This window comes from Glycine soja, chromosome 15, assembly GCF_004193775.1.
Source record: "Glycine soja cultivar W05 chromosome 15, ASM419377v2, whole genome shotgun sequence".
Taxonomy (NCBI): Eukaryota; Viridiplantae; Streptophyta; class Magnoliopsida; order Fabales; family Fabaceae; genus Glycine; species Glycine soja.
Window position 1 is genome coordinate 13,414,787 of NC_041016.1, and position 24,986 is coordinate 13,439,772.

Consider the following 24,986-nt stretch of genomic DNA (forward strand, 5'->3'; position numbering starts at 1 on the left):
ATTAAATAGATAGAAAGAGAAATTACATCAAGAGTAAATGGTTTCCAAGTTCCCAACAAATGAGGTTTAGCCTCTCATTATCATGGAGACTTTACAATTGCAAGAGAGAACTATTTAGTAAAGGGGGAAAAGATAAGAAAGGAAATGAAGGAAAAGAATGACTCTCAATGCTTGTTTCTTCTTGTTCTAGCCTTTTCTTTCTATAAGGAATTGTATTTTCTTAGAATTTTTGTGTGTCTTTTCCTTCTTCTCTTTTCTTCTTTTATAGGTGCAGATTAGCGGACTTCTGAATTAGTCTTGCTTTCCTTAAGTAGTTCTGCTTTCCTTAATTAGCCTTCTTTTCTTAATTAGTCTAATTTCCTTAATTAGCCTCATTTCCTTAATTAGTAATGATTTCCTTAATTAGCCTTTTTTTCTTAATTAGTCTTGCTCTCCTTAATTATTCTTGCTTTCTTGAAATTTATTTTACTCACTAAGTATCATAAATTCATCACTTTTAATATTCTCTGCACAAAAACTTAAATGATGTTAATTTAACAATTATTTACTCAAAAAGGAAGAATTAGGAGAGAAAATTATAAATTTCTATATATCCCAAAATATACTAATAATTAGCAGTTATCAAAGCTCGAAAAAGAAGTTGAAGATCTGGAGATTCTCGCTCAGCGAGTTATACGCGCTCAACGTGACGCAATCGCTTAGCGGGCAACACTCATTTAGCGCAAAGAAGTTACATAAAAAAGGCTAATATCACGTGAAGGCAGGCTTAGCATAAGTCACGCACTTAACGGGTGACCACTTACTCCTCGCTAAGCGCGACGCCCGCGCTTAGCGTGAGATCGCAAAAAATAACAGAATAGAGTTGTGTTTTAAAAGGATAAAAAGGAATGGAGAGAGGAGGATTCATTCATTATTCAGTATCCCACAGAGAGCAAGGGCTAGGGTTCATGCAAGAAGAAGAAAAATCAACTATTAGGAGTCATTTTGTGCCTTTATCTCCATTCTTCTCCACCCCCTTTGACCCCTTTTGCAATTGTAAGCTTCTCATGACAATGAGAGGCTTAATCACCCATTGTTAGGAGTTTAGTAACCAAATACTCTTGATGTAATGACTCTTACTATCTATTTAATGTTATTTCAGTTTCATTGTCTCTCTTATGCGCTTAATTTCATGCTTATGGTTTGATCACCCATATGCAAGCTATGTTTTAGAGTTTATGCATTGGAAAATATTTATCTCTTAAGAACTGGAAAATGACATCTAAATAATTCATCTCTATGGATAGAATGGTATTATTTAGTCTGTTGTATGCATCTTCGTATATAATGCGATTTAACTAGTTTATCTCTTAAGGGATTAAGAGAGGAATTAGGTAAATGCGGCTCTTTCATGTGAGGAATCATGACTAGAGTATATGAATAGATGTAGGTGATAATTAAAATAATATTAAATAGAGAAAAATTATTTATATTGCATCAAGAATAGTTTTGATAGATTAACCCTAACATATTCGTATTTTGCATTAACCATCGCTTCATTGTTTCGAGTGTTTGTTTTTCTTGCCTTGCACGCGTGTTAGATAATTAGTTTAATTTTATGTCAATTTGTTTTTAATGTTCTAAATCACAAATACTTAAATCAATTCATTAATTGTTTGGGAATTGGATAGAACTAACTCTCAATATAAGCAAAGTTTCTGTAGATTCAACACTCAGACTTTTATTTTACTTTAGTACTTGAACGAATGGGTGTATTTGACAATGAATTAACACTAATGCATATATGTTTGTGTTATGATGCATAGTGACGTTACGGTTGTGTTCTAATTTGATTATGTATTGACAATGAAACGAAAACTCAAAGTTGATTAGGGCAAATTCAAAGGGAGCAAATTGTGGGTCCATGTTGAATACATTTTTTCACTTTAATTGATTCTTGTGATATTTAACTGTAAAAAATTATAATTTTAATTTGGAATTAAATAGTGATGATTTTTTAGTCACATAAATCATATTATTATTATTATTTCAACTCTTTAAACTCCTTGTGTTACCAACAACAACCAAAATTCTAAATAGAATCACAGCGTAAAACACGATTTAACAATGCTCACCATGTATGTATGTAATAGGGAATAAAATTTTTATTTTTTTCTTATATCTTAATTATTAATCAATAATAAGGTTACAACAATTTATATGATAACAATATGAGTTATACATAACACCTGTTTCCGCCTTCTCCTAATTCTCCTTTATATAACATGATGCATTCTATATATTGTTCTCATAGACTCATAATGTTCTTTTCTATTGACAAAATTTATATTATCGAACCATAAAAAGCTAAGCCTAACACAAGGTGTACTGCAGCGTTCACAACAATTTCTTTTTTAAATTTTTTACTATTGATAATGAGGAGGGCATAGCCCAAACAAACTACAAAGAAATTCTACGAGTCAAACGAAAACTCATTTGTCAAAAGCAATGCAATCACCCTGCAAGTGGTGTAAGAAAAAAAAATGTAATCCTATATCCGAACCATATTAACTTCTCTACAATCATGAACAACACGAATCTCCCAATCATTCGTCCACCATTGATGAATAGATTTCACGATAGACCAATATGGATGAAGATGATTAACCCCATGCATGGTTAACCAATTGAACCACAACTTTGAAGTCACTCTCCACCAATCAATTATCCCCGCCCACAAAGCTCAGACATAATAAGGGGACCCCAATTCCCATGCATATCACGTAACACACCCGCACAAGATGATTGTAACCCATGCTCCCTAAAGACCCATCAATGTCCCACCAAAAATCATACTTACAAAAGTCAAGCTACACAATAACCTCCCTGTAACTCAATGACAGAGTTTCATATTCAATCTTCTCCAATTAGATTCTGTTAACAAGCTATAGCTAGCTAACGATTGAAGAAATTTTCGTGGACTCATAATGTTTGTATTTATATATTAGTTTTCGTTAGACAAAATCTACATCAATGGAAGCAAACCCGACCAATGACTTAACATTATTATTTTTTTGTTATTATATGACATTTTCTCCAGTGCATTTAAACAAATAATATCTATACAATTTATATTCGGTTAATTAAAATTTTGCTCTCCTCGCCTGGCGCTTAATTTTTTGCTTTAGTCCTTTCATAAAATTCTTCACACTTTAATCCCTATATAAAAATAAATAAAATTAACACTGGCTTTCGTCTCTAGAAAAAAAAAACATATATATCTATATATAAATGTAACGCCGTTAAAATTTTAATAAACGATGGGTATCGATATGTAAATAGTTTTTAATGTAGGGGTTAAAATATAATGTGTAAACTTAAATGATCCAAGTTAACTATAAAGAAGTATTTTAATTAAAGAAAATAAATTAAATGCATACAATTATTAAGAGTTGCATTAATTTAGAAGATAATAAATGGTAAAATTAAAACGGGAATATCGTAGTGCAGTGTAATATGATAACCGTTGTTGTAAAGCTTTTCTTACAATGTCATATTAAATGTTGCGCTTTTACCTACTAGCATAGTAAAGTTTATATTAGTTCTATAAGATTACTCCAAAGCTAGGTGGAATGTTTTATGACGTTAGCATAACTACCTATCATGTACGATCCAAGCTTGAAGGAAAATTCTTATCCATTAGTACTGGTTTATTCTATACTCACTCGAAGATTCTTCTAGGCATGCAGCTTGCACTGAATATCCTCCATGCACAGTTTTTACTCTTTACCAAGACTCCCACGTCTCTATTCAAAGTATTTTACTTTTACTATGCAACAATATATATGCATTCAAGGGTAATAGTGTCTCTGTCGTGGTAACAGCCAAAAACATAGACCAGCAAGACGTACGTGACAAGGTTTGGAACTGACCTAGCTAATTTCAGAATTCTTGAGTTTAATTAATCGTCTTATTTAATTCACATAAGTTTTTTGAAGGTGGCTCGTAAGTATAAATATTCACAAATCCATTCATTTATGATAAAATTTCTAATATACATCAAGATAAATAATAATTAAGAAGCCTACACAAACGTATGTAGGTCAACAAGTTAAAAAAAACTTAATAGATTATATAACTATATAATTTAAAAATATTAATAGTAAAAATTTAGTGTATTAATAATAATATCATTGTTATGTTTATATTTATTTAATTAACTGAGTTATTATATCTAAGCTAGTTTTTCTCAATAGCCAAAAGCATAACCTAAGACTATAATATAGGTCAAGCCATAAGTTTCTTAGGAGTAAGCTAACCTATTTTCATCTCTAAGCATATGAGACTATGCTCTTGAAAACCAACTCTTGTCACTTAAAGAGAAGCACAAATGCCATAGAAAAATTGTTTGAAAAGTTCATCATGCTAATAAATTTTCATAACTAATTCATATAATACACCTATTCATCATGTAAGAATTTCAATCTTAAAAAACTGTAAATAATAGAATAAATGGGTGACAAAGATATCAAAGCTCTTGAGGACTGTATCATATAAGCTTTGGCATTTGTACGTAGCCTGTAGCATTAACTATACAATTTTTTTTATATTAAAAATATATCAATAAATAGAGAAAGGATAAGGAAAAGCAAAAGGAGGAGAGAATAATGTATATGAAACTGTTAGGAAAAAAGGAAAAAAATAAATTTCGGGGTGAGAGGAGGATCCGTTAGCCCACAAAGTACTGGCAAAGAACATTGCAAGATGTTTCCGAATGAAACAAGAATAACTTCATATGGATAAAATATCATCTCACATTTTTTCTTGACACTTCTTTTTATACTTGAGTTTGATCTTGTCATTAATCATTCAACCATTGTTATTTGTAAGTTTAATGTATCTTAATCGATGGTGATAAAATAATTGCAATATAAAATGTTCATGATTTTATTCATAATAGGAGAAGAACTGCATAATGAAGTTATAGACATAATAACATGTGAGCCAAGTGTGTTGACTAGGGGTACCTATATATATTATTAATAACATTTGCAAAATTGGAGGAATTTGGTCTATCAATAGTACAATAAGAATTTTACAAATACCCTTGATTTATTACCTTGTTTGCATCAAATGGGTAAGCCCATATCTAATAAGAATTTTACAAGTATAATTGATTTATATATTTGTTAGTTAGGGCATTTCTAAAATTTACCACATGAAAATATGATATATTCCAAAATGTTGGATCAAGAATTCATGATTAGTTTTCCTAAAAAAAAAAAGAATTCATAATTAGACAAATAAAAGATAATAAGTTAATTCTTTTAACTTTCAAATCTAATTCTTAGGTCAACTGTGGAAACAGGCCTAAGCTGTTTATTTTTCGTTAACACCTTTATAGGTCAACCTCTTGAGGGATTAGTTTTATAGGTTTCTTTTTCTTAATAATTATTATGCCTTTTTACTAGGAATCTCGAGGTAAAAATAACAAAAAGATAAAGGTACTGTGACTGCGGCCTAGAACCTTCGAGCCTAGATCCTATTGTAAAAAACACTCTTCCCAGAAATATTGTTCAGAAAAAGTTACTACTTTTATTACTTTCATATAAGGTTGAGTTATATAGGAAAATCCCAAACGATAACTTCAGAAAGAGAATTTAAGCATTGTAAAAAAGAATTAATGTTTACATATAAAACAGAGTAAAAGCTTCTCTAATACTTTCATCCAAATTATAATTGAAGACTCCAAACTAAAAAGCAAACCAAACACGGCAAATATAAGACAAGGGGGGGAATTGTATTTTTCCATTTATACAACAATACATATCGTAAACAATGCATAAGCCAAATTTCCATTAGCACCCAATACAAAATCGGTGGTTTCAACAACCGCCAAAGATGTCAATGGAAAATCCTAACTATGCATGATTTAAATACCATAATTTCATTCATAAAAAAGCTCTTAAAACTAACCACGCCCTTAAAGGAAATCTAGAAAAGAAAAGCACATATTACATATAGTTTTTTCTTCCCCATACATATATCACAAATTATAATTAAAACTCAAATTTTTTATTTTGGTCGTCATAACTTTATACTAATTAATAATAATATATTATTAATTAAAAATTCACCGCTTTTATTATAATTATAATAATAATAATCATCATATTTAGGAGAGAGGGGCCCTATGAGGGGCACCCTTTCTTCTGCTGCCAAGAGACAGGACGATCCCAGGGAGGAACCTGTTGGCCTTGCCCTTCTTCACGTTGTTATTAGGTTCGCATGAAATTACGGAATTGCTGGTGGCCTCAGTGTTGGAATAAGAAGAACTAGGGGCAATTTGGGTATCTTCATCAGTTACCTCTGAGCCATCCACTCTTAGACCCTCGAACTGCGAAATTGCAAAATCAGATTCGTCGAATCGATGTAAAATGCTGCCCAAGCTTTGACCCGCGTACACCATGTAATCAACCTGCACTTATATTCATGGTTTACAACATTAACACAATTTAATACCATAATGGATGATGTAGGTGGAAAAAAAAAGTAATATTATTTTTAGATAATTTTTTTCTTTTACAATAAAATTATAATAGATCTGAGGGAATAATAATAAAAGAAAGTTTTTAAATATTAATAGTTAAAATTATTTTTTAAAATTCAAAATGTTTAACGAGTGTCTTAAGGTATTAATTAAAAAAATAGTATAAAGTTATACAAAAGAAATATAAGTTTGTCCAGTGATGAAAGAAGAAAAGAAAAAGAGGTCATGAATTTATATTTTTCAGTTAACAAAAACTACCAATGCTAATAACTAATATTTACTGATAAAAAATTATATAAAAAATGTTAATGATAGTGCTCAACGTGATTTACAATGAATTCAACTATAACTTTAAATAAAAAATTAATTGTAGATTCCTTAAGCAGTGTTTTGAAAACACTTGTTTAAAAGACCCTAAGTGCACATTTAAGCAATAGTATATGTATTGTTGTATTCCAAATTATATTCATTCTGTAAGTAACATTTACTTAAGTTATAAAAAGTAAATTATTAATTAAGTTATAAATAAACTATTTTAGTCATATTCTTCGACGATTAATAATGAATTTAAATTTAATGTTATTATTTTATTATGTATAGACATGCATGTGATGTTACGAATGGTTTGACATTTCTAGCGCAGCTCCGTCAGATGATAATTGAGAAGCACTTTCTGCGACATGCAAGTGATATTGGAGGCAAGCATAGAAGGTAGGGCTAGGGTGGTGTTAAGAAATGACATGACTCTTGATAATGTTATCAGGGTACGGATAAAAAAATTATGTTATCAGGGTTGAGGAAAAGTTCTTGGAACTTATTAAACATGGGTTTGTTGTTATGTTATAGATTCAAGGACTCAAGGGTGTTCTCTTTTGTTGATTAATTATTAAATGGGTTGTGATTGTGTTATAGATTCAAGGACTCAAGGGTGTTTTTCTTTTGTTGATCGGTATAATCAATCCTAGTGCCTGTATTAATATTGATCAATGTTATAAAAAAATTGCGATTGATGTATGAATTATGATATTCTCTCAATAGATTCTCTTTGCTGTGGGAAAAAAAAATGTATTGACATGCATGAAAAAAAAATGTTTGAAATAATTATATGAATTCAACTTTTGAATGGAAAACGCATAAAATATTTTATTAAAAGTAAATCCTTATTTTATTAGCATCACAATTGAAGCGGTGAAGATCAACTTCAGTTATTAAGGATAGCATAAAATATTTTATTTAAAGTGAATCCTTATTTATTAGCATCACAATTGAAGCGGTGAAGATGAACTTCAGTTACTAAGGATAGACACCGACAATATTTTTCACTACGTAAAGCAGGTTTTATTAACTTTCAAACGTTTACTAATTAAATGACAAAAAATGATAAGCATTAAAATGATTTCTATTAGTATAGCTTTTATTGAATTACAGTAGTAAATAATATTAGTCTAAGTAATAAGAAGATATACTAACAGTTGGTGTACTAATCAGATACATTAATTCTCTATATCAATGATATTATGTTCACTATTGTATCTATTATAACATTAGTACATTATATTATTAATTAGTATAGACAAACATCGTTTATAATTAGTTAACATTATTTCAGTATTTTATTTCACATTTAAGTCTTTGGATTAATAAGAAGCTAATTCATTAATGTATGAAGTAATTAATCTTTCTTTAAAAAATGTCATTTACAAAAATATTCATATAAAAATAAATTAATTCGAAAAAACACATGTTTGCGATATTAAAATATAATTTTGTTTTGCCTTGTGCAGCTTACATACCCCGTTTTCTTCCAAGGGCAATGTTTGTGGAGGAGTGTGAGAGGGAGAGACAATCAGAAATGTAATGAATGATGTAATAAAAGTATAAACATAAAGTGATAAAAAGAAGAAGCAAAAGAGATGTAAGGAAAAGTAGTGCAAGAAAATAAAAGTCCTTTCGTCTAATTAACACCAGGAAAGTAAAAGAATTTGAAAGTGACTTGAATATTTCATAAATGCCAATATCGAATAGGGTAATTTTATTTACCCAAATAAGGATCCTTGCAAATTTCATACTAGTAGATCATATCCTATCAATAGTTTTCCCCTCTACTTTTCTTTTTCTCTTTCTTACTTCTTTTCTCACATCAAATGATCCATGACCCCCTATTGATGTTTCTTTGCCGAGAAAAAAAAAATAACATGAAATTTCCTTTTCATTTCCGAAAGACAACATTCTAATTTGTTATTTTTAATGATGCAATCAATGGATGGAATTAAACGTTTGTTCCTTTTTATAATAAATCTGTATAACTAATAAGAAAGAAATGTTCATCCACAAAGAGAGAGAATGTAAGATTTGAATCCCCCAATATAAACACGCACACACATTCCTTACAAGACCTACCTATAACTCTTCAATTATAGCATTTTCGATATTGAAAGCTTTTACTCAAGTCAATTTTGTTAACACAAGTATAATTTAGATTTTGACCACTAATTTAAGTAAGATTAAGACCAAAAGAAGAAAGAAAGAAAGAAATCAAGAGTGAGAAATGAGATGAAAAACCTTGCATGATAGAGAACAGAAATGGAATGGCTCCTGAAGAATCCTGTCACAGGTGAAGCAAGAGTTGGCAGGACCTTTGCATGTCCTTGATTGTGGCCTCTGATTTAAGAATATTACTTTGGCGCTGTTTATAGTATAGGGCTGCCATGTATCCAATACAAACAAGGAATGTCCATTTCAGTCTCATAACTATGATTATTCTTCTTTCAAAATAACAAAAGGATTATACAATTATTTTTTCAATCTATTTATCACAACCTAAAATTATTTCGATATTAATTTAATAATAATGCCATCAAATATTAGTATTTAATTGCATTTACTTTCTCGATGAAAATTAAATAATTAAAATATAGTATTGGACAACTCAATTGTTGTAGTATATAAATCTGCAAACTTTTTTAATGTTGTTCCTTGGCAGAAATTTGTCTGACCTGAATATTGGAACAATCAATGAGTTTTTCCAGATCATCTAATCGAATCACGTCGTGGTAAACATACCTTCGCACCTGTGACATGGTATAAGAGCCTCTCATTATTGGTGATTCAAACAAATGAGGTTAACTTTGAACAAGTAAAAATAAAAACAAAGCTAGTATAGTAGTACTATACTTTCCATATTTTATATCAACAAAGTTAGCTCAAGTTTCTAGTATCCACCTTTATATCTCTCTCTTTTTCTTCTCTTGGGGTAAAGGTAAACTTAACTGTCACCAGTTACTAGCTCAATAAATGAAATGTGAGTATTTATTGGGAGGAAAAGGGTAAATTGTGAGGAGTTAAATTAATGCATGAGTCTTAACCAACCTTGGTGGTGTGAAGTTTCTATCAATTCGGGGGTGGGGGGTGTTGGGGAAATTAAATGAAGTGGGGGGTTCCTGGGCAAATTATTAAATAATAGGGATACAACATGGAATTGGGAACCAGTGGGTCAAACTTTTCGCTTTCAATGAAAGGAACGGCTGATAAACCTTTACAGGGAGAAATGGATAAAAAAGAGATCTTACATTAATGGGAAAGAAACCAAAACCAAAACCATAAAGGGGAATCAAGGAAGACATGGTAAACCCTTATAGAAACCATATATATAAATATGCATAAACATAGATATGGGGAAACACCAAATACAATGAGACAATATTGGTGAGTTCGACCAGGCAATTACTCAACCAGAAGCAAAAAGCTTCTTTAATTTTAGAAAACAAAACACTACTACTACTCAATTGTTCTTTTTTTTTTCTTTTCAATTTATAAAAATAGGGAAAAGAATCTAGCAGAAGGAAGAAAACCCTGTAACCCCATTGACCGAATTTTGCTGGACATTCAAAAGAGAAATTGCATGAACAAAGTTAAACCAACTATCTCAATTGATATCTTTTTTGAGTTCCCCTTAGTCCCCTTACCTGTGGAAAAGAAAATTTAAGCCCACTCTTGTTTCTTTTTCTTCTTTTATTTTTTTCTCAATTTATCACAAGATTCCAGAAAAGGGATTTTTGAGTGAAGTGTTCGCAGATAATTAACAACCATGAAAAGGAAGGAACATCTTTGTGTATCTTATAATTTCATGGAAATTGCTATGAAATTCATCTGAAATGAGCAGCTGATTAATTGAAGCAATTTTAGAACTGTTCAAATAATTAAAAAAAAAAATACTAGATGCTGCTGCAGCTAGGTATTTTTTGCATATATATCCTCCAAAGTTGCATGTGAGAGAAAACACAATCAAACAAGGTGACAAGAAAGTGGTCTTCAAAAGGAGAATTTCGACAAAATCCTGAGAGAGATCCATCCAGCTGCATCTGAATTGAAAAAGTTTGAAAGGCAGAAACTCCAAAATAGGAAAGAGTAAAATTCTACAAAAAGGACCAAGTAACAACTAAGTGTAGTAGTAGCTAGGAACAGGTAAAAGTCCAGGTGGTTTCCAAATACCCATCAAACAATTGGAGGTGCCAATTAATAAGGGCCTAATTGTTGAAACAAAAAAGACTCAACTTGCAAAACAGAAACATCATCACGTGAATAATTTACACTTGCCCTTTTGAAATTTGAAGGTGACAAGGTGAAAGGAAGAGAGAAAGAGCAAAGGAGACAGTGTGGAAGCAGCAAAGATGACACCTTTTTTGTTGGATTAAGAGAAGAAAAGAAAAGAGTGGGTGTAATGAAAATGAATGAAAAATTGTTAAGTAAAAAAGGTGAAATTAGGGGAATTGTTGGGATAATATAATACCTGGAGGAGAGGGTGAGAGCGGTGGGAAGAGAGGCAGTGGGGGCAGATGCTAAGGCAACAGTGCAAGCAAAAGACGTTCTTCTCGTTCTTCCTGCGATCCTGGTGGACCCCACAAGCACCAAAGAATGTCTCAGCCATCAACCTCTCTAGCCATGCAGGCTTCTCATTCATATTCATATTCATGTCTCCTCCCCCACCACACCCTCCTGATGATGTTGTTGTTGTTGTGCCCATCATGTCTCTCACCATTATGAAAATGAATATTTGATCTCTCTTTCTTCTATTTTTCTCTCTTTGCTTTGCTTTGGTCCCTAACCTATTTCTCTCTCTCTGATGAATGATGGATGGATATTTATGAGTTGAGGCCTCTGCCTCTCTGTTGCTATGCTAGCTACTTTGCTTATGTCAACTGCTTGATGTTGATTTCTATTTTTTTTATTTTTTTTATATGGTGAAGAGAACCCTAGCCAAAAAAAACATAATAGCATCTCTCTATTATTCTGTCTATTTATAGAAGAGATGGGGGGTTTGGAGAGAGAGAGAGAGAGAGAGAGAGAAACAGTGGAGAAGACAAGAATCCAAAAGAAAAGAAAAAATAACTAGTAATAATAAAAAGGAATATGAAATTGGAAAGAGAGAGAAGAAACAGTGACAGAAATGAATGGTGTGGTGGAAAGAGTAGAGAGTGGTTTTAATGGCGGGAAGACAGCCCACCAATCTGTACTGTCTGTGCATACTAACAATTTTTCCCCCTCAGTCATCTGAGCACTCTCCACTATGACACAACCTCATTTATTAAGGTCATCCACTTTTATATTTGACCAAATGTCCTTACCGGTTGCCCCTTTACAACTATGCGCATGTTTCTATAAATATATATACATATATTTGTTTTTTTTAAAATAATATAATAAAAGTTTAATGTCCATTCCATTGTAAAACATTTTTTAAATAGATATATACATGTTTTTTTAAACATTTTAAAATGTAAATCAATTATAAATTATTACTCATATCACTTTAATTATCATAAAAATTCATCAACTTATATATGATAAGTTATAATTGAAATTATTTTAAATGGTTAATGTATAACTTACTTTTACATATAATAAATAGTTTGTTTTTTATATATTATTAATGTAAAGACTTAATTATATTTTTACTTTTGGATTTAATTATATCAATTAAATATTTAATATCACAAATGCTTGTTTTAATCCCGAAATTCCAATTGTGTTAATTGAATCACACGCATGAAAATTATATGATTTTGTACCCCATATATATATAAAGAATAATGAGTCCATTAAATAAAGGAATTAAAATAACTTATAGACCAAGTGACTCAATTAAAATATATGAGATTAAAATTAGATACACATTTTGAATACTTAAAATGTCCAATTGAACAATACTTTTAAGCTCAAAAGTGCAATTTAGTCAAACTTTTATATTGCCCGTTAACTAGAAATTAAGAAAATATAATTTATAAGATAGTTGTTATAAAAAAATGTTAGAAAATATACTATTTAAATACTCTCATGGGTTAAAATTTAATGAACATTATAATCAAATGGAAAATGCTAAAAATTACGAAATTTGTTTTTCTCAAAAACGCACGAATGTTGATTTTCGCGAAATTCTTCTCTAATTTTATAATTATCTTCACCAAGATTTGTTTTAGAAAAAATCAGCACCGTAGATGTTGAGATTTGTATGATTCATCCAAAAATATATATATTTCGTACTAAACAGCCTTGCTCTAATCAAATATATTGATTTCTATAGGAGCTTGATTTTGTAAAAAATCTTTATATTATCAATGCATTATATATATATATATATATATATATATATAAGGATTAATTAATATTAAATTTGACATTTTTAAAATGGTATTTCTAATAATATTTTGTTAAAAAATTCTTTTAATTATTAAATTAAATACTATTGTTATATAATAATTTCATATGCAAAATTTTACGTGATTTAGAGCTTATAAATATATAATTTACTTGTAATCATTTTTTATATTTGAAATAATGAAAATCAAATGGTGTAAAAAATAAATTGTATAAAATCTTATAAATATAAATTTTTAATAAAAATTTTAAATTTCTATATAAATAAATAAAATTTTAAATTTAATGGTTAGATTAATAAAATATTAGTTCACGTTTGATGTCCATTAATATCCTTCTCTAAGTATAAATTAAAATAGTTATCTTAAAGAATTATATGACTTTTAAGAAATCTTGACTTATGTGATATGATCTACTCCCTCCAACTTTATATATAAGAAAAAAAAAATAATTCAGAAAAATTAGAAATATTAGTTAAATTCATTTAGTTTTTTCAATTGCATCTAAAAATGAATTGCATTCCTTAAACTATCACTCATGACTAAGGGATAATTCAGTTTATTAAACACAATGCATGAGATATTGTAAAATCTCAAGTATCCTTTTTTAATTCCTATGGATAAGAAAACTTCCATTCGGTGGCAAATGCACCGGTGAGAATCTGAGGGCAATTGTTTACATAAGATTTTTTTTTATTTGCATATGTATAATAAAAAAAATTACCCCAACAAAAAACAAGTATTGTCCCAAAAGGTAATTTTTTTAAAAAAATGAATGTAAAAAATATTAAAAAATAATAAAAAGACAATAAATTGATACTAAATCTACAACTTTATCTTTTTAATTTTCAGGTATAATTACCAATTTGATTGTCTAATTTATTTTTTAGATTTAATTTGATCCTTAATTTTTTTATTAGGTTCAATTTGATTTCTTTATTTTTTTAAAGACTTAAATATGTTTTTATCCTTAATAAATATTTAATTTTTATATTTGCTCCCTAATAATAAAATTTTATTTTACGTTAAGTTTCTAGTAAGATAACAATTTTATTTTCGTTCTCCATATTTTATTTTAGTCCTTGGTAAATTAATAAATTTTGTGTTTGTTTCATGATAAATTAACGAATTTTATTTTAATTTTGACTAATTACAAATCAATAAATTTTATTAAGGAACAAACACAAAATTTATTAATTTATCAGGACTAAAAAAGTGTCAAGAATCAAAAATAAAATTGTTGTTTTACTAGTGACTCTGTGCAAAACAAAAATTTATTAGAAAACAAATTTAATCAAATATTTATTAGGGATCAAAAATATATTTAAGTCTTTTTTAAAATTGGTTCCATTTTTCTTTAGTTATATCAGAAAAAATGGGATAAAAATTGATTTTAGATGACACCAAATTGAATTTATTTTAAAAAATAAATGACATAATTAGAACATTTAAAAATAAATTGACCAAATTGAACCTAATAAATAAACTAAGGAAAATTTATCGATCAAATTAGAGCTTTTTTGGACTTAAATATATTTTTGGTCCCTGATAAATTAAAGGATTTTATTTTTGGTTCTTAATAAAATCATTTTTTTGTGTTAAGTCCCTAATAAAATAAAAAAATTTGTTTTTGATCCTTGTTTTTTGTTGATGTATTAGAAGGACTAAAATAAAATAACAATAACTAAAAATAAAAATTTTATATTATTAGGAACTCAATGCAAAAAGAAATATTATTAGGAATCCAAAATAAAATTTTACTAATTTATTAGGGATTAAAAATATATTTAATTTTTTTATAAAATTAGAAGTATGTCTTGCCTCATTGATAAAAAAATTCTTCATTCACCACTGCTACCATTCGTATAATTAATGAAAGAATTTAATTTTATAAATATTTGTTTCAAATGAAATTATTTTGTGTGTTTTAAAGATCAGGTGGTTGATATTATATGAATCAAATGATCATTCATAAGAAAAAATATGAAATAGATGAAGAGTATTTTGAAATAATATCATTAAATAGTGTAAAAATAGTTAAAAATTTGTTTATCTTTTACACCATCATATATGAGGTTTTTCTTCTTATTTTGAAGACTAGAATAATATTCCCTCCATTCTTAATCTTTGATTGTTTTAGAATTTTATTTTTGTTTCAAAATTTTGATTGTTACAGATTTTCAATATGTAACAATGCATTTTTTTCACTTACTCCATTCCGTTATTTTTATAAGAAAAAAATCATTTTTTTATTAAATATAAGCAAAATTTAACTATTTTTGCCTTGTTTAATAAAATTATGTTCAAAATATCCTTCTTTTATTAGGGGATTGTACTTAATATCAAATTTCAATGAAGGATAGTTTATGAGGGTTGCTTATATTTTAATTGAGAATGACAAATTTAAGAAATTTTTCACAAACATCACGTTTAATATAAAACAAAAACAAACTGAGAAAGCATACAACGAGATTGATATATACCATACCACACAAAGCATAAAAGCAAACATTTTAAGAAGAAAAAGTTTTAGATGGAAAACTTGTGGTGACGCAATTGGGCAACTACACAAAGCACAACGTCGTGTTCGGCTCTTAGGGTTTGTGTTTTTATTAAGAGCTTTTCTATATCCTCCTACATCCAAGAGACCACTAATGAAAATCCACATTCAATCCAAAGCAAGGAACATAAAATAAAATCATTGTACTGATCAGACAGAGAACATAACAGCACAAGACCATCGATTTCCTTCCGGCTTGTTCGCGCAAAATGTAAAGAAAATCATTAAAAGAAGAAGAGGAAGGAAGCCATACCTGATTACCTGAAGGAAGAAGAAGAGAAAGATTCAAGGTCTGAAGTTAGGGTTAGGGTTGGGGGTAGGATCGTAGGATGTTGTTTGGTGATATAATGCGGCTTTAGCTAATTAGCTTTTCTCTCTGAATGTGGCTTTAGCTTTTTTAATGTAACCGTATATAATAAACTATATCTAAATAAAAGTGTGTTTTTCCTCAAATATATATTTTACTTATATTCCATAATAAATTAGTGTAATGCGTAAATTTTAATTATTCATTATTCAAGGCGCGTGGGTATGAACCCTATTTTTTCACGTGCAGACCCTATTTATGTTATTTTCAGTGGCGGGTCGGGGTCAGGGTCGGGGTTGGGGCGAATATAGGAATCTCATACCCGTACCCGTACCCGACTTTTGGTCATCGGGAAAAATCCGAATCCGAACCCATACCCTATCAACTCGGGTATTACCCGTCAAAGTCGGGACGGATTCGGGCGGGTACCTACGGGTACGAATTTTCTTGCCATGTCTAACCCACTAACTTGGGCCAAGTCATGTCCAAGGTGGAACCCACGTTGGATCATGTGGGTTAATTAAGGTTGGTATAAAAATTTAATTTTTCTAATAAAGATCAAGTCATGTGAGTCAATTAGTGACCCACTAGTTTGACCAAACGCCTTGATCGGGTCAGTCACAGGTTTGATTTTTAAAATTATGGATAGTGGTGGGATAGAATACTGACAATGGCAATGACAAAGATGATGAAGGAAGTAGAATGGTGGTGACACCGCTAGCAGTGATAGTGACTATAGTAATGGTGACGATCACAATGACGGTAGGATGGAATAGTAGTTGTAGCAATGACAATGGTGGTGACGATAACAATAATGGTGGAGGTGGATGCAACAAAGGCGAGGTGCGGTGGTGGTGGTGGTGGTGGTATGATGATGGTAGTTAGAATGTGTTTTTTTAAAAAAAAAACTAAAAAGCAAATTCACAAAATATTTTTTTCTTGATTTTGATAATGAATGTTAAATTATTTTGAAATTAAGTTAAAATTCTATAAAGCTTTATTTTTGTCAAACATGTTTTTTTTGAAAATCACATTTAAAAACTGAAAATAAAAAACTTACAATCATTCTAAACAAGACCTTAATAAATATGAAATAAGTTATTTTTCTTATAAAAGAAAACAAGGAAGTACACTCTTGCATCTAATGGAGTAATTGCGGCTATGTTTAGTGGAGCATTAATAACATTGATTTTTGAAGGGTAGTTACAGTGGAGTATTTCTTAGTAAAATATAGGGGTGCTTGTGGGAGTTCAGATTTTGGCCAAATTTAGGATCTAATCTAATTAAATTTGATCGGTTTGATTCGATTCAATTTTTACAATTTTTTTAACCTAACTCAACTCAATTCATTTATGAACAGTTTGGTTCAGATTGAGCCAATGAGTTATTCATTTAAATTTAATCTTTTTTTCTTATAACTACTATTTTAGATCATGATTTATCCAAATATCCATTAAAATTAATACAATATTATTAAATATCTGAAAGTAGTAAAATTGATTCATTAAATACCATCAACATAATATTCTAAAATAAACTAATACACATTAAAAAAATATTCTTCAACAGATTTACTATAATAGTCTAAATTACAACTATTTCCTATAAATTAATTTCTTGCAATAAACTTTATTGCAACCCAATTTGCTACAACTAAATTTGTTACAACTAGATTTGCTGAAACAAATGAACAACATATAATTCATTAATATTATAAACATGACAGAAAAAATAAATATGAAAAAAAAAATGAAACAAATAACAATATACTTGAAAGTAATACCTTAAGAAGTTTAATAATTAGTAGTATGAACACTTTCCAATACTTGGAGTTTCAATATTGGCAATATTTAAAGTCAAACCAACATAATTCTAAAAATTTTGATTGGTTTTAATCGGTCTGATTCGATGTTGATCGGATCTATAAATCTAAATTTATGACTCAACTCGTATATGAACGGTCTTAATTGGTTCATTTCCGTTTTGATTCAAATACATAAATGATTCAACTCAAGCTATTCAAATTTATTTGTGTCAATTTTGATTTACAGATGACTTATACCATGAATAACCCCAGCATAAAAAATTGTAAATTAAGCCATAAATGTGCACATTCAATTTTACTATTTGCATCAAGATTAGTATTTTTTTAAGTGTTGTTCACTAAAATTTGATATTAAGATGTAATAAAACAAACTTAAACAATCAAATATTACGTATTTAAGATGTAATAACTAATATTTATTCTTTTCATTGTCACATAAAAAATGTGTTCTCACTTGATATGTCTTATTTTTTTTTTAATTTTAAATGAAAAACGAAAAATACTAGTTAACTTATTAGTATATCAGATCCAGCTAATTTATTAATATATGTATTTTTGGAATATATTTATAGTGATTTATTAAAAATGAAAACTATTTAGTTTTATCAACAACTCTCTAATTTATTGTTGACTTTTTAATTTAAAAATTTGGCTTGAACAATCTCCGTTTATTAATTACACTTTTCTAATTGAAAAATACTATTAACTTTATAGTTTATTAGTTGAAAATAAATTCACTATATAATCTTACTCTTGAATGTGTACGTGTGTGCATGTAGATGTGGATGTGGTTAATTGACGCATATATAAAATTCTTAAGATTGAATCTAATTGTTTTTGTTAGCTAATGTTAGAAGAAAGATGTTTATGTGTAAAAAAAAAGAATTTATCGATAAATATGAGTTGTTTTGTTAATTTTTGTTACTTTTTCAAGTTGAAAGGAATAAACATAATTCTTGATTTAAATGAACTAATATAAAATTTGTGTGTTACTTTTTTCCTATCCTGTTGTTATTCGTGAATGATCTTGATAATAAAGTGATTTTTAATAGAAAAAAAATCATATTTTTTTTCTTCAAAATACACTATACTACACACAATTCAACTTCCTTTTCGTGTCTATCTTTGTTTATTTCAATATCTTATTTTGTTCAAGTTTATTTTGTAATTTTTTGTATCATATTTTGGTTAAAAAAATTAACGAGATAATATTTTTTAGGAGAACTAACCAGATAATATAAAGTGATAACAATGGAAACAAATTAAATATTAAAAAATAATTATTCATTAAAAAATAAATTATTTTTACTTTAAATTAATATATATATATATATATATATATATATATATATATAAAATTAAAAAATTATATACAAATAGACAATAATAATGTAGACAATAATAATGTGAGTTAAAGCTTGAAAAACGATAGTTTTTTTTTTATCGTAAATCAATAACTTTTTTTTGAAGAAAAATCGATGACTTAAACTAAATTAACCCCTCTTAAATTGATTCGATCTATATTTGATTTTATCCTAAATTTAAACCAATCCAACTCATGAACATTTCCTATTGAAAGAGTTTCGTTGTACTCTCTTTTTTCGGTTAATCCAAAAAAAATTGTATTAATTAGCAAATGACGTTCAGTTTTTTAATTCCTTTTTATGTATTCTGTATTTTAATTCAAATTTAAGATATTAAAATATTTTAATATACAGTAGATACAGTATAATAATTGAATGTTAGAATTTATTATATCGGTACACCTGACGGGTGGAAGTCGAATTTAAAATTGACCGTTAGGAATGAATTTAATTATCGTGCATGTACTGACATTGAAAAGAAAATGTTAATTTTTTTTACAATAGTTTCTTATTAACACTCCTATTTTCTTTAGAAAATAAATATTAAAAGTATTTTATATTTTTAAATATAAATATATTTATTCTTACTTAATAATTTATTTATCAAAAATAAAAATATTTAAATGAATTTTTGTAAGAAAATAAAACATTACTCTAATAATTACTTTTGCTATAAACATTGCATAATTTTAACTATTGTTAGTAAATTAATTCAGAATGAGTTACATTATTTATATAATATCTTATAAAATATTTTTAATTCTGTTGATCACATTAATCATTTTATCTTAAACTATCTTAATTATAAAATATTTTTAGTTCTGTTTTTTGTTTTATTTCTCTTAATTCAGTTAATTGTATGAAAAAAATATAAATTCAGTTGTGCAGCAAAGTTTGATGGCTTTAATCGTGGGAAACTCAATTCTCTTTTGACACAGGCAATAGGGTTTCTGAAGTTAAATGTTATAGCTGAAACTATGCAAACCAAACAGTGAAAACCTTATTGAGCAGTGTTGTAATGATTGGCTTTTGAGACCGAATTCAATTTGGAGAAATAGAAAAGAAACAAGTACAGTTTCTTTTTTACCAATATACAGTAATTTGTGTTCGATCTTTCAAAAGCTCTCTTCGAAAAATATAGCCTGTACTGTCCAATCAATCATGCTGGTCAAATTTAAATGATATTTATTCAGTTGCGTCAAAAGTTCACATTCCTCTTGGCTGTTATCATGCAACAGTATATCATTTCAAAAAATAATAATAATGGGGATATGCAGGGAATAAGAGTAATTCTTGACATGAAAAGTTAAAAAAAGAGAGTTCATTATCACTATTAATTACTTGTAACAATCCTATACGAGTTAACTAAATACGTTAAATTTGACTATTATGGTCATTATCCATTACATAGCATATATACCCTAATTACTAGAAACCCATTTATGTAAAATAGTGAAGTACTACCATTTTGATTTTCTAAAATATCTTGGAGAATTGCTTAAAGAATTCACAGAGAAAAAATCATAAGCCATTATACAGTGTAAGAATTCCAAGTATCAACAAAATACAAATGCTACAACATATACACATATTTGTAAAGTATTTAACAAATTCAGAGATCACTAAAATTGTTGATATTGTATATGAGGTTAAATATTACAAACTTAGGATTGCCTGGATTATGCACATGGTCAATTCAAAATCACATATTTTTATTATCTTTACTATTCTACTGAATGGCATCATCAAGACATAAACAGTGTTATGAGCTTAGGGTGGTGTTTGTCTCTATACATAGCTCTGCCTCGGTTTCAAGGCTGGTCATATGACCAAAGCCACCTTCATTTGTATCTATCCAGAACAGTAGAATTCATGGTCTGTTCCTCATCCCCTCTATTTCTTTATTGTGGATTTTCAGTGGAGAAGACACATATATAATTGCAAATGCTGGAACTATGTATGCTTGCTTTTATTTTTTAAATCCATCGAGATGCTGAAATGGGTAATATTGTATTTATTGAATGACTCAAAACACCCAATTGTAGTCTTGCTGTCTACTAATTTTGGGAGGTGTGTCTAATTTTCAATTTCCAAATTCATCTTAATGCTGCTGACATTTGTAAAATTGCATATGGCAGAGTTTCAGGTGGAGAACATTCGCTAAACTATTGCGAGTGTCATACTTATATTAAGCAAAAAATAAGTTTCTAGTTAGGTTTCGTAATCTTGATTAACAAGGGTCACAGAAGAATAATGTGACAAAAAAGTGAATGGCAAGAATCCAATGCTGACTAGAAAATTTCCCATTTGCATTCTAAAACTTTGACGGTGAGTTTTGAAAGTATTTATTTATTAAAAAATATTAATAACATTATCACTAACACTTTTTTTAAATATTTTTTATTAATTAAAATTTATTAAAAATTATCAAATTTTGATAGTTCCACTTCTAGATTAAAAGTCAAGAAAATCATTAAATGAAAAGTGAGATCTCAAAATTAATACTTTTGTTCTATTATAATTATTGTATAAGAGAAAATAAATTGTCTCAAACTAATTGTCATTTTAGCATTTTAATGTAACATTAATTATTTTGTCTACTTATATATATGTCAATCGTAAAAATTGTAAATAATTTTTAAAAAGAGTTTTATATTTATCAAGTAAGAATTTTCACTAGTGATTCTATTAATAAATAAATGTTTAAGTGTGAAACATATGATCAATTTTAGATTGTAAGTTTTTTTCGTCAAACAAGTAATTATACTTTTCAACTTAAAGAGAATTGTCTAAGTATATATTGATAAAAAATAGTGATAATAATTTCTATAATAATATCTATTGTAACAATTATTGTTTAAATAATTTCTAATGATTTCAATAATAATAATTTTGATATAAATGCTTTTGATGGTAACAATGTTAATAATAAATTTAGTCATACATGTGATCATAATTCTAATAATTTTGATAATACTAAGCAATGAAAATTAGATTAAAGCACAATTTAAAAAAGAAATGAAATTTGAAAAGAGATAATGATTAAAGAAATACATAAAAGTAAACAGAAATAAATTTTATTAAAAGTGAGATCAATACATACATTATAACTTTTGAATTAATAATCATTTAAGTGTAAGTGACATGAGTATTATATGAGAATTTGAGTAATGGTGATTCAATACACTGAAAATGGTGGTGGTAGGAGATCTTTATTTATAAACTTCTAAAAATTATGGTAGAATTATTTGACGGTCTTCTTCCTTAAACCGCTGTAACTCCTTTTTCCGAATTCAAATTTTCATGCTCCATCTGAGCGCTTCATTCCATCACGTGCGTAGTATGTTTTATTGAAAAATCAATTTTATTGTAACGCAACATCTTGATAAAGATATCAAAATGCTTCAAACCTAAACCAAGTATTTTGGTCTGATCACCCATTATCTCCCTTTTTCTTTTTCTTCTTTTTTTTTTTTCAAATTCACGACCATCGAAAATCAACTAAGTTCTTATACTTAGAAAATTTTCTTAACAGCCTTATAGTATTAACGATGAAAAACAAAATTTATAAATAAATTATAGTGATGATATAAAATTAATTTTGTAAAGTTATTACTTTATTTCATTTCATTATAATTTTCGTCTTAGATTATTTTACACATACCAAGAAAAATCAATAAATAAAAAAAATAATTTTATAAAGTTAATCTTATCATCATTAATTTATTTTTGTTTTTGTAGTTCATATCATTAATATTGTATGAGATATAAGTAAAAAATAATAATTAATATTATATTGAAAAATAAAAATGATAATTATGTTGAGACAACTTTTTTCTAACACAACCATTATTATGGGACGAAAGGAGTATTTTTTTTCATTTATTTATTATCTTTTTCTTATTTTATTTTATGTAAAACTTAAGAGGACTATTATTTTAAAATTTCTAATAAATTTGGGTCAATGAAAAAAAATATTAAAGAGAATGTAATTTCTCTTACTAGTATTTATTAAAATGGGTTGTTTTAATTTGTTTGCCACGTTAATTATCTGGTTCACTTATTAGTCATTTTAGGTGTAAAATGCATAAAACCGACGTCTGTTGGAAATTGAATGTTGGTTTAAACTTTAAAGCACAAAAACTAGTTGTAGTATTTTGATAGGAGAAATGCTATGGTACCTTCCTCGGTTGATTTTTTAACCAATAATAATTAAGTTATATTAGTATCTCATTATTTTAATATTTAGTAACAATTTTATTATATGTATTTCAAAAATCTCACCAAACGAAACCTCAACAAACAAACAAAACATTTCATTCAAAAATCTTAAGAAAAAACATTATTCAAATCAAATTTAAATGTTGAGAGCCGATAATAGTCTAAATATTGATAAAAAAATAATAATTAAAGCTCACTTTAAGAGATTTCAATATCCTTTCCTGTCATTACCCAAAAAAAAAAAACTTTTCCTGTACGGATTTAACAATTGCCTAATGATGTTGGTGTAAAAAATTGTGTGAAATTCAAGCTTTCAGATTTTTTCCTTTTCCATGTGAATGTGTTTCGTTAGTGCCCATCAGGAACCCACAAGAAAGTAAGAGTCAAGGAATCAAATCAATAAAAATGGTGCAACCCCAAACAGAACCCAATCAAATCCATGCAAACTCCAAACTTCAAATTAATTAAACTTAATACAATAAAGAATAACAGATATTACAGAGTTAATAGAGATCAGTTTATTGGAGCTGAGCTTTTTAATCGAAATGTTTTGTTTGTTTGCTCAGGTTACGTTTGATGAGATTAGAAAGTTGATTTAAAAAATAATTTTAATTATACAGGAATCAAATATTAAAATAATAATAGAATTTGATTATTATTGGTTAAAAAATCAACCATACTAAAACCTCTAAAATTAGTGGAGGTAACATATAAACTCCAGGTTAGCCCAACACTCTTCGTTAGCTATCACTTAGGTTAATTTTTTTATGCATATGGAAATCTGTGCGTAGAACTTACATTACAGGCAGTATAATTGCCTATTGCGAGGCATTAATTTTGATGAGTACAAGAAAAAAAAATATTTTGATGAGTAAATTTTTTATTTTTTCATATGTAAGAATCAAATTCAAAATGATTGACATTTTAAAAATGAGTTTATAAAAAAAAAAACCCTAAAAACCATGTCCAGATTTGATCTATCTACTGGCAATTCATCCTGTGACTTCACGGTCGCCAAAGAAGTCCCAAGAAACATCAAACATTTCCGATGAAATCCATGGAACAATTCTTAGATAGCAAGCACTAACTTCCGGTGCGATTTCATAAAAAGCAATCAAAGATAAGTATAAGAGATTTAAAATAACTCATACATTATATTTAATTAATTAAGTTAAATCTACTTAGTTAAAAAAATGTTCCAGATAATTGCTGGTATTTTGTTAAATGAAAATGCATATATTTATTTAAAGAATACAGCTAATTTGTGAAGCACCTAAAAGCTAAAACGCAAGCCCGAAAAAATGTTCCACATCTTTCAAAAGAGTGGTAAAATATTGAAAGAAAAAAGAGACGAAAGATAGATAGCCACAACCTTAACAAGTTGCGCTGCAAGCCTGCAATCCATAAATGGATCAAATTAAAAGAAATAATAGTCGAGACATATTTCTTTACCCAAAATATAAAAACAAGATATATTTTGTTCTAAATATGCACTACAAGAAAAACGCCTAATAATTATATTAGCAT

At 28.0% G+C, this 24,986-nt stretch overlaps 1 protein-coding gene across 1 annotated transcript; it reads right to left on the bottom strand.

Moving 5' to 3' along the window:
- Positions 1 to 5,690: 5,690 nt before the first annotated feature.
- On the bottom strand, positions 5,691 to 11,789 carry LOC114387688. The gene is made up of 4 exons (XM_028347895.1): positions 11,319 to 11,789; positions 9,526 to 9,600; positions 9,092 to 9,232; positions 5,691 to 6,457 (listed from the first exon to the last, which is right to left on the bottom strand). The coding sequence occupies exons 1-4, from the start codon at positions 11,565 to 11,567 to the stop codon at positions 6,155 to 6,157; spliced, it is 768 nt and encodes a 255-aa protein (XP_028203696.1). The 5' UTR covers positions 11,568 to 11,789; the 3' UTR covers positions 5,691 to 6,154.
- Between the last annotated feature and the right edge of the window lie 13,197 nt (positions 11,790 to 24,986).

Coding starts and splice junctions, on each gene's coding strand:
- LOC114387688 (XM_028347895.1), bottom strand. CDS start 11,567: ATGGTGAGAGACATGATGGGCACAACAACAACAACATCATCAGGAGGG. Junction 9,601..11,318: donor GCTCTCACCCTCTCCTCCAG/GTATTATATTAT, acceptor ACCATGTCACAG/GTGCGAAGGTATGTTTACCA. Junction 9,233..9,525: donor TTGATTGTTCCAATATTCAG/GTCAGACAAATT, acceptor GATACATGGCAG/CCCTATACTATAAACAGCGC.